Source organism: Trichoplax adhaerens, genomic scaffold, assembly GCF_000150275.1.
Source record: "Trichoplax adhaerens TRIADscaffold_15 genomic scaffold, whole genome shotgun sequence".
NCBI lineage: Eukaryota > Metazoa > Placozoa > Uniplacotomia > Trichoplacea > Trichoplacidae > Trichoplax > Trichoplax adhaerens.
Window position 1 is genome coordinate 829,127 of NW_002060957.1, and position 12,076 is coordinate 841,202.

General features: G+C 35.7%; 2 protein-coding genes across 2 annotated transcripts; one reads left to right on the plus strand and one right to left on the minus strand.

Moving 5' to 3' along the window:
* Positions 1-416: 416 nt before the first annotated feature.
* On the minus strand, positions 417-1,908 carry TRIADDRAFT_30983 (uncharacterized protein; the record flags this gene model as incomplete). The annotated part of the gene is made up of 5 exons (XM_002116435.1): positions 417-659; positions 778-1,035; positions 1,172-1,355; positions 1,471-1,547; positions 1,816-1,908. Coding segments are annotated over 5 exons (855 nt in total), but the record flags the coding sequence as incomplete, so codon positions are not given.
* Positions 1,909-7,723: 5,815 nt separating this feature from the next.
* TRIADDRAFT_30770 (uncharacterized protein) lies at positions 7,724-10,463 on the plus strand (the record flags this gene model as incomplete). Its single annotated transcript, XM_002116338.1, has 6 exons — positions 7,724-8,161; positions 8,298-8,411; positions 8,500-8,617; positions 8,684-8,873; positions 8,970-10,013; positions 10,109-10,463. The coding sequence occupies 6 exons, from the start codon at positions 7,724-7,726 to the stop codon at positions 10,461-10,463; spliced, it is 2,259 nt and encodes a 752-aa protein (XP_002116374.1).
* Positions 10,464-12,076: the final 1,613 nt, after the last annotated feature.

Here is a 12,076-nt window from a genome sequence, read left to right on the forward strand (position 1 = left end):
TATTAGCCATCCAAACTTCTAAATCGCACATATATGCTTTCATTCCTCTAATTTCGTCCTCATCAAACAAAAACCCGTAAAGGAACATTGTCATCGCAATTGTGAAGAAGAGTGGACAAGCAACGATAACAGCAAGCTTTATCCATTCGTTATCAGATGAATGATAATTGATGATGCCAGAAAGGATTGCTAGTGCTAAAGACAAAACAACCAGGAGACAACGATGAAAATGCCTGAAATTGGCAATTTTTACATTGTCGTCTAAAATAGCATGAGTTTCCTGCAATACTTGCATCGTTTCCGTCGGATCCCCTATAAAATGTAAACGGAAAAAGATGCACGTTAGAATTAGCGATAAATACTCTAGCAATATTGCGACATAAAAATTTATAATCGTTAAATTAGTAAAGATCCGTTCATTGGCATGTTGCAACAGCATAACTATGATAGAACCTACCAGCCATATCTTGACGTTGTCTCAATCTTCTAGCATTTAATTGAAAAGTAGCTTCTACACCTTCGTGGTCAGAATAGTTAAAGGCTGCATCTGGAATTCTGCCTAGAGTGACTTGACAAGCTTGACTTTTCAAATGGTCACCACTATATAGAATGTAATCGATTCGCTTCTCAATTTCATTTGCGGGAGTAAAGGAATTTGTCTTTGCAGCACAGGTAAACCCACTCATCTGCTATATAGAGCAAATAAAGCAACGGGCGTCAATATCACTTTGTATATTTTCAGAACAACTACACCCGGCAATTTCCTACAGTGGTAACGTTTAACGAGTCGGAATAATCAATATTATTTCTAGTATACAACATTACCCCATCACCAGCCTCGAGCCATGCATCTTTAAGATCCAGCGAAGTAGTAATAAATCGATAGCCAATGTCTTCAGGCTCAAAATTTAAATCACCAATTAAAATTACCGGGCTATTACCTGCAGTAAATCGTATTAACTGGCTCAATTGTACGATTTCAGTAACCCGATGAGGCAAGTAAACGTCATTATCTCGATTATATTCGGCATGGATCTAATCAAGGCAAGGAATAATAGGCAGCATTAATGACTATGTGTAATTTTATCCAAGCAAGTTATCGAAATTTGCGATTCATACATTCAATATGGCAATTGTTTCAGAAGTAATGGCAAGATGAACTCAATCTTACATGTGTTACATAGACATTTAATATGGTGCCATTGACATCAATTTTACAAAATCCCACGCCCTTTTTGCCAAGCCAATCGCCATGGTTTAGTGCATACGGATAACCACTTAGTGTGTATGCGGTAAAAGAGGTTGCAACAATAGGAAAACGTGAAAAGATACACTTGCCACTTCCAATTTTTCCACTGTAATAGGCCAAAATGAAATTGATTTAGTCATCTGAAATTTGTAATTTGCAGTTACAGTATATATTATCGACGTACGTCGCAAATTTAAAACTATTTTAATGAGACAAAGTACCTATAAAAGTAATGAGAGTGAGGGAAGACAGCTTTGAGAGCAACCTTTAATGCTTCATAATTTTTGATGAGCCATACCTAAAGTATTTAAAATGTTACAAAATATAATCATATCTTGTCATAAAGAGATCTATCAGCTGATTTTAAAGCGATAGTCTAAATACAAACTTCTGACATTAGCTGTTACCACTAATCATGCCCGTACTGGTAAACACGAAATATATTGTACTCGTATTTATGATTTTGATTTATTGCATATACAGTTGGTCTAAGTGATGCATAATCACATGCGTGCATAATTCGTTTAGAATATTTTACGCTAATAGTAAAAATAAATTTTTGAAACCTCTTGCAATCCAATAATGTCATAATCGCTTTGTCGTAACGCTTCAGCAAGGTACTTGAATCTTTCATCGCGATGTGGCGAAAGCGAAGACAATGGTAGACCCCTATAAAATGAATGGAATACATAGGTGTTAAGTAATAAGCTTGTATAAATAAATTTATTTGGCCATTATGAGGTACGCTTGAATCCACTAAGAGCGTAGAACACGCAATGTAACAAGTGAGCACTAATTGTAACTTTCATCCACTATCATCACGGTGTTATGTAGACACTAAACAATCTCTAACAGTAAATCGGAATCTGCTAAATCATTATTATCCCAAGCGAATACAAATCTAATCAATTAATATTAAGAGGGCACTTTGCATAATTGCTGTTCTTATCTAGTACGGTGCCAGTTGTGAATGCTGATAAAGATTCATTGCTTGTGGAGTTGTGGTTCATGTATAGCTTGATCAAGACAATATAGAATTAATTAATTGCTGTATAGGCAAATACTGCACCAGTATAGTATTGTCATAAGAGTACGCATATTGTTTTATTTTAGTTATCATCCAAAAGATTTGTACATGAACTAGCAGCTGTACTGTGCGAAAAAGATCGGGGACCGACGATCTAAACTACTATACAACATGACTCTGTTGTCGGACAGAACTATGGTCAGAACACAACGATGTGCATACCACTTACGCTGAAGAGGAAACGGATCAACAGTAATATCAGACTCCTACGAGGAAATTACTAGTTGGCAGCTGCCTACACTGTCATGATAACGATTTGGGATGAAGTCTTGATACACCATTGGAGTTATCAAGGCAGTTTCCATTATTGATGGTATCAGTGATTACAAATTGACCTTAGGAGATTGTTCAACTCGATTTTGCAGCATGAGAGTCTATGCGGATACATTAGACTGGTTCAATATGTGATATATGACATGGCCAATTCTACTGTAATGTAGTCTTTCCATAGTGGTCATTGTCAATACAAAAAGCGATAATACGCTATCTTGTACGAACAGCAGCACCAGAGCTGCTGTAGAGAGTTTTTCGTACATCGATCACTGCATCTACTGTGCTCTGCTATAACATGGCATACTGTAATAACTGTCAAAGGATAAACTGCAATATTCGATAATACTGTCGATAATTAATATTACAGAAATGGATTACTGCCATTGCAACGATGCACGTTAATCGTACATTGTATTAGCACCAAGAGAGCTAAAAATTGGAAAAATGGTGAAAATGCAATCTACGTAGACTTACCAACAGTTCAAAGTTAGAACGCGCAGTTGAACCATATCGTGTAGCTAGGAGAGTTTACAAGTTCAAAATAATGCAATATCAATCTTGTAATTTTTCACTGTTTTCAATTCAATGCACAGCGATCAAAATGAACTAGATACAGTCCTTCAGACCGTAGATATGCAGCCTGCCCGTACCTTTGAGAAGCTTGCCTATTGTCCTTTTCGGATTATGCAAAGTTGCCCAGGTAATGAAAAGCATTGGGTGTACAGTAGCCCGTACTTCGTTTGGTACAGTAGCCACTGTAAATACCACATGACTAGGCATTAACGGGGATGTAAAGGCAATAACGCCCAGCTAGGTGTATGCAAAGCAAATAAACCAAGTTTTGCTCATGGAATAATCAATATATGCTGGAGTATCTACGAGGGCAATTGCAAACGGCGATATGGTAATCGACGTGTGCAATTCCCTGCAGCCATATTACTTGACCCCAAAGCGTGATATCTCTATGTCCATGGTACAAGCTTTCATAATACTACAGTGCCCACTTAAACAGCCAACCAATCAGATGGGAGAGATCGCCGACCCACCAACACACAGATAAAAACGGACCACATAATTTTGGGAGAAAATTACTGATTTGCCACTGTACAGTGTACAGTACAGTACAGTATAATTTAATTTCATATTTACCAATATGCCATTTTAATTTCAGTATAAATTATGCAATCTGCGATAGGATAGTAATTTATACAGTATATACAGTACTGTAAGGTATATAAGAAGAGAAGTGGAAGAAGAAGATAAGATAGATAGATAGATAGAAGATAAGAAGAATATGATAGATAAATAGATAGATAATAATGACATCGCTAAAACCCGACCTCGGCTAAATGCAGTCATACGGTATTCATAAGAAGGGCGAGCTCCACCCATCTTAGCCAGGGACTGTAAGAATAAGAAATAATTAATAGTAGTAATTAATTAACTACTGTACACTGAGTGTACACATTGTTGAGCAGGAAATTTTTTCTGATACTGTACAGTACCGTGTACAGTTCAGTAAGTTACTGTCTTGGCTCCAAAATTTACTGTTGATCATTTTGGACTAGCAAACTGTAGGTTGTAGACGAAGACAGAGACTGCTCAATGAGCAATGCTCATAGACAAGATCCTTTGTCTTATGAGGAGTCCTTGACTAAGATAATCAGCCTATCACTCATACAATGCTGTAGCATCGATTCTCCTGTAGAAATCGTCAAGAATCATAGTATGAAACTACTAGATGTACATTATACAGTACTTGATATGGGATAAAAATGAGAAAACGCTTGGTCTACCGAACATCTCCGCCGGACTCAACATACAGTACCTAAGCTGTAACTATGAGACCGAGCTGAATCAGCTACACTTTACAGCAGTGAATGCATTTCCGCATTTTTATCCACCTTACACCATACGGAAAGGAAACAACATTAGAGTTATAGGAGCAACAAATGAAAATTGTGATGCAACAACTAAAAAAATTGCCATCATCTGACTCTAATTCTACAGTACAGCACTACAGTATGTTATACTGAAGTGTACAGTATGTACTGTAAATATGTCGAACAGTAGTGGATTGCACCATCCTCGGTGTCCGAGCGTCCGAGCCAAGCGCTGTAGTAGAAATTTTAGAGAATGCGCAATGTGTAAAATAGATGTCGTAGCATGTCTAAATACGACACTACACTATGCTCGATACATCGTTGTAAACGACAGTGTATGAACGACATCTATTTTGCATAGTATGGTGAATGCTACATACAGTACTGTACACTATACAGTATCGTACTGGATGGGTGTTGGTTTGACAACGTTGAACCCACGCCATATTGGTCTGTATCAATGACTAAATACTGTCTGTACTATGGATTCAAATGGCGGGAAATTTGAAAGCCGATGAATGTACAAAACAGTACGTACATTCGAGTACGAACGACATTGTCAAACACGTCAGGCGGAAAGACGACGTGTCCAGTCAAGTCACTCACTGAATTGGACGTTGCCATACAGATTGATTCAACAGCGTCCGCTTAGGGTGGAATTGCGAAGTCCTGAGCGATTGTCAACGAATTTTCAAGAACTAATTCAGGTAAGTTAATAGCATTTAAAATTTTTAGAAAGTAGAAAGTACCAAGATAACTTGAGTCAACAACATTTCGCCATTTCCATGATTTGTGTCTATCCTTAATAAACAGTAGAGAGATGTTTGATTTCGTTCAATGTCTATGACAACTGTGGAGAGTCAATGACTGTCCATTGTATTGGCATGAAAAAAAATAGTCATACTGACTGTCTACTGTAGGTTGTGAAGTATTCCTACAAGCATTCATTTTATACTCGACAGCAGTTTTACTTTGATAAATTAAGATTTCAAGGTAGTAAACAGTAAAATGACAACCCAATGACCTACCAGCTCACTGGTTGACAACTCCATTAGTATTGCTTTTAGCCTTTTTCTTACATACACAAGAATTTCTTTAACCAATGGTTTAATCATTCACTTAGTGAAAGGAAACGTAACACGAAAGTATACTTCATGCTGTACTGTACCAGCAATGACTGGACTCAGACTTGTCTTAATACTTCTTACCTTAGGTAGGATAACTATTTTGCATAAATGCATAACCAAGCCTAATTTCCATCTTGAAGACGTGCTACTTGGCTAAACTCTTTCTACGTCATGATCAATTAATGGTAAGCGAGATATCATAAGCTAATCTGAGATAACTGATCATTCAATAAATTGTGTTATACATCGTTTACATGTCGAGAACGAATTAAGACATACTGTACTGATCAAGTCACAATGGAAGCTTTGAATCCTATTAATTCATACATGATAGGATTTAATAAATATATGTACCTAATCAATCAAAAACATGACAAAGAATGAACTTTCACTTGTTTCACTCAGTCGTCTGGTATTCTTGCCTACATTTGTATATATATATATATAACATGCAGTATAGACTTCATAGACACTATGTAGCAAGGAATACTGTACTATATGTATCGATTCCGTCGTTAAATAACTTTATCGACGACTGATTATCGTTAATACTATCATACTAATTGTCCTCGTTTATTCTATCTCCTTGAGATCCAATTTCTCTCACCTTCATGGTTGAAAATTGAAATTTACTTGCTACCTCTTGGATGAAATGTCCTTAGCAACAACAATGAAATCTTTAAAAGTTCGCCGCCGTAGTAATGGTAACAGCAGGTATAGAGAAATTAAATCCAACAGTCCGCAACAATCTCTTAGCATCAATGAGCCAACTTTAGAAGACCTCAGGTTACGTTTATAGCCTTCAAACCTTCCATACTCGTATTACTATACCGTACATGGTATTATTTTCAACTGATGGTTCTAGTGAAAATAGAATTTATTTATTTTGGAATCTTAAATCTCATATACTTTAAAGCTCAATCCAACTCTTTCTTTATTTTGCCATTACAGACAAAGTCAGTTAAGTTCAACTCCTAAAGCTAATAATCTCCAAACAATATCAAGTTCAAATGAGGTCAATGACGTAGAGCTCTCAGATTTGGCAGATAGAGGTGAAAGTGCTAAAGCTGATAATAATAAAATGAGCACTCCAAGATTTTCAACTAGTAGCAGTCTCCAATCAGCTACTAATAATTCAAATAGTAAAGATAAAACAAAGGAATCTTGCATATCAGAAGTGATAGACCTAACTGTCGGTAGTGAAGTGAATGAAAATCATACCCCAGTTTCAGCAGATATTACAAATGCTGACAGCCTGCGTGAGTGCGCTAATGCAGAGAATGAGGTGAAATATACACCCTACTCGAACAAGAAAGATGTTGAAAATCAGCTAGACGAGAACAGTTTAGAGTCTTCACAAGATTTATTTTCCGATACCCAATCGTTAGAAAATTTCGACTTTGACTACGCAGACTATTTTTCGCCCCCAAAATCGCGTTCACCTGCATTTCTCGATTCGGAAAATTCCAATAATGATGAATTAGAGCATAACTTTAAAGAATATGATAATAGTCAAGATCTGAACAATACCCAAAAAATATTAACAGAGAAATCGACTAATCGAAACAATCTACTACTTACTGATATATCCAACAAGTTACCCGTAAATGGGGAAGAAATAAATATTCATCTGTCTAATTGCTCGACGGTTCTGAAATGTAATCCATTAAATGAAACGAATAAGAATGTCGTTGGTAATATGATACAAAATTTAAATAATTTAAAACTGAAAATTATGCAAAATATTTGCGATATTGTAGAATACTTGGATCAGCAACATCTCATTTCACAATGTCAGGATTTTGATGTTGATAAATTTAGACATTTATTATCAATGCGAAAGCAATTACATCAAAAAGGTTGGGACTTTGAGCAGAGATTATCGACTCTAGAAGCTGAAAGTCGCAGTAAGTTAGCAGCTAGTCCATTTCACTCATCACCTATGACTCATCAAGTTAGTAGCAGATGTAACTCCAATGATGGTAGTGGAATAGATCAGCTTGTAATACCTTCAGACTCTGATGATGCTTTCGATTTACCTGACTTCTCCTTGGCCTGTATTTCTGATGCTCCTCAATCACCTCCCGCTATCGATAACAATTTAATGGATGATGTCATTTTATCAGATTTTGTTAACAATAATCACAATGATGATGGCGATGACGATGTTTGCGCAGTTACTACTGGAGATTCAAGCAACCATGCCAATTTAACCACAACTAATCAAAACCAGGACCTTGGTACTATCACTACGGATGGAAAATGTAAAATCCGTGAATTAAGGTGTAATAATCATCACTTTTCAAATAAAATGAAAGAAATATTTCGTTCCAAGTTTGGTTTACACAAATTTAGAACTAATCAATTAGAAGCTATTAATGCTGCTTTACTTGGATACGATTGTTTTATTTTAATGCCTACTGGTGGAGGCAAAAGTTTATGTTATCAGTTACCTGCCATTGTCAATGATGGAGTAACGGTGGTCATATCTCCTTTACGATCCTTGATTCAAGACCAGGTTCAAGGACTTCTTAACTTAGATGTAAGTGGATTACCATATTTGTAGCGTAAATTATTTGTATTTTCTAGTAATGATCTTGCTATTATACCATTAATGACATCATCGAATGGATCATCGTGCTTCATTAAACTGCATTTAAATTGATGATATTTTCCAGTTTCCTGTAGGTCAATTCACAGGAGAAATGACCATGAAGGAGAATAACGAAATGTACCAAGAGTTATATAAGAGGATACCAAGTATTTCATTGCTATATCTCACTCCTGAAAAGGTCTTTACCACTTGAAGATACATTAACAGTTAATACGTGAAATTCAATTTCAAATTTTTCTGATATTGTTTAATTTCTTTTCACTCAGTTAAGCGCTAGTAGTAAACTCCTATCCGTATTACGTAGTCTACATCTCCGGAAAATGCTTAGTAGATTTGTAATTGATGAGGCTCATTGTATATCTCAGGTAACAACTTATGCTAGCTGTAATGTGATAACGATACTGTATATTTTTCAAGGTACATAAAATTATATTTGCTAACTATGAAAAGGCAGTTTATGCATTTATAATATTTCTTGCACTTATTTACAGTGGGGTCATGATTTTCGTCCTGACTATAAGAAATTGTCGGCAATTCGAGAGAATTTTCCTGGTGTACCGGTGATGGCCTTAACTGCTACCGCTACACCTCGTGTACGTAAAGATATTTTAAATCAGTTGAAGGTGCCCAATCCAATTTGGTAAGAACTGTTTAATCAAATTAATATTAACTACTAGATTGCATGCAAAAATTCGTACCCACTAATCATTCATAACAACTCTTGCGGCGTGGAAAGGTTTGTACAAAGCTTTAATCGACCTAACTTACAATACTCCGTATTACCGAAAAATAAATGCACTGCGCAGGAAATTATCAAAATCGTCAATAGTCAATTTCGTAACGAATCTGGTATTGTGTATTGCTTATCACGAAATGAATGTGATCGTGTCAGCTCCACTTTACGTGAAGCTGGGATTGCTGCTCTTTCATACCACGCTGGTCTTGACGCAAAGGAAAGAACCAATGTTCAAAAACGGTGGATTACTGAAAATCGTTGCAAAATTGTGTGCGCAACTATTGCTTTCGGGATGGGAATCGATAAAGCTGACGTTAGATTTGTCATCCATTATTCTCTTCCAAAATCCACAGAAGGCTACTATCAAGAATCTGGACGTGCAGGTCGTGATGGAATGCTAGCTAAGTGTATTCTTTTCTATACTTATGGGGATGCGTGTCGAATTAGACGAATGATCAATTCAGAAAGGGACCAAAATCAGGAAACTAAACGTGTTCATCTAGATAATCTTTATCGAATGGTTCAATATTGCGAAAATGTGTCTGATTGTCGACGTGTTCAACTATTGGAATACTTTGGTGAATCTACTTTTAAGAGGGAAACTTGCCGTAATAACAGAGCTACATCTTGTGATAATTGTTTATCAACGGAACTTTACAAGACCGTTAATATGACTCAGGATGCAAAAGCTATTATACAGTTCGTAACATCCATTGACGTTGGACAACCTACGAATAAAGGACGACGGAGAAGTTTTAACTTTAGCCAGCGCTATACACTAAATCATGTAGTGGATGTATTTAAGGGATCATCATCGAGTCGTATTGCTCAGGCTGGTCACAACGAAAGTAACTTATTTGCTCGTGGAAAGAGCTATACTAAACATGATGCGGAACGTTTATTACGTTTGATGGTATGCGAAGGGTATTTACGAGAAGATTTAGTTGTAGGCCACCACGATAATGTGATACTGTATGTAGGAATTGGGCAAAAGGCCAATCAAATCCTCAGCAATAGCCAAGAGGTATCAACCAATTGTAAATTGTTATCAATGCGCAAATTATGGGATGATAACCTTTCGGGTAATTTAAGATCTTAATTCATTTATTTACTGACATGTAGATCCTACTGCCGATAAGGCAAAGCAAGAAATTGGATAAATCAGTCGGAAAGAATGATACCCAACAAACACGCCATAATTTCGACATGTACTACAAAGAATTAGTTAATACTTGCAAGCAGCTAGGATTACAACACAACATGACACCGCAGAACATTTTTAGCTTCGCAACTCTACGCGAGATGGCAGAAAAGCAGCCAACGTCTGAAGAAGAAATGCTAAAAATAACTGGCGTCACAAAGACTAAATTAAAGAAATTTGGACCTTACTGCTTAAAGGTTATTGATCAGCTATCCGTTAAAGCACGAAAAAAAAGTCAATTGAATATTAGCGTTGAGGCGGGGACACTAGGTATACAACTTGTTTTTATATAATTATTTGATCGAATTAATATTTAAGGATATGGTCATTCGCGTTTAGGTAATTCCCGTACTGATCGAGAAAATTCGAGCGAAAATAATACTATGTCACGCTATTTTCAAAAGTCTCAAAATTCTTCGAAGCAACCCTCTCCATTAAAACGAAAGCGAAGAGGTAGCGAGATTATCTCTCGGCTTCTTTAATTGTAATCGCTTAATTATTGAACCATGTCATTTAATCCCTAGATAATACAAAGCAAGCTAACAAAAGGCCAAAGAAAAATACTGTGCAATCAGACGGAAAACCCAAAATAGCTAGATTATTGATTAATTAATGTACTATGCTGTAGCTTTGAGTCCCTACTTTAATCAAACGACAGTCAATCTCTAAGTATTATATATGAATATACAATACAGTTAACGCAGACTTTCACAAAAGGATTATGTCTACAACGGCAAGAAAGTAGCTCGACAAATGCACTAGATTACATCATACGCAATATAAGCTTTAAAATAACTGTAATTACGAAACTTCAGAAGTTATAATTTTCCAAGAGTGCATTTGGTGTTTACTGTCATTTTACGTGCCTTGCTTCGTAAATATCACGACTCCAGTACTGCACTGATTTTTATCAAATGAAGACCGATTTATATGTTTAAATTTGCAATATTGAACAAAATTTTATATATCTATATATGCATATTTTATAAGTTATCGTTATTGGAAAAAAATGAATAAGAACTAAATCGAAATCATTTCGTAACAGCAAATTGTATAATTGTAAATTTGTTAGAATTTTGAAATATGATTTTGTGCTATATTAAATAGCCAATTAAGAAAAAATATTAATCATGGTGGTCAAGAATACGAAATATACGAGTTGAAATAAAAATGAAATATTTCTAACCTATGCAGCAAAGGAATCTATCTCAAGAAGGATTCAAGCTTTATGTGTAATGAAATATAGGGCGAAAAATGTTTGCCTCGCAGCTTTCAACCAAATCTTGTTTTAGGTAGGATATTTTTAAGGGAGGCAGAAGCTATTTTAATTTACTGACATACCCAATTACATGTAAAAACGCCACATTATTTACTAGTAGCTCTGTTATAGAACATCTTATTCGGAATGCAGGCAACTCTTTCATTCTGCACTTGGTTATAATCTCATTGATGCAAATGTACTGAAAACGTACTGTAATTGTCATAGTAGTGAAACCAACCAAGGTTTGTTGTTGCGGGAGAGTAAGCGAACTGAGTGCATAAAATTTTAAATTAGTTTAATATGTACGCCGACACAGCTCATAGCAACCAAATCTTTGTACTAATTTAATATGAATCTTTCATATAGTTAGTAACCTTTCAAAAAAATGTATAGAATTTGAAGTAAAAATAATAAATCTTATCCTAATACCGAATCTCAGCGACGAAACATTCAACATAATTTTCTTAGATAGAAGCATATCCTGTAAAAATATTGCTCATGGATATTGCTCAGAACATTACTGTAAATAAATCGAAAGATGATCTAGTTTCTCAACATCATTTCTAGTTTTATGATGCTTAATAGAAAGAATTTCAATTTCTTATTCGTCTGTCCTTGAATGATTTCCGAACCTTTAGAAAGTCT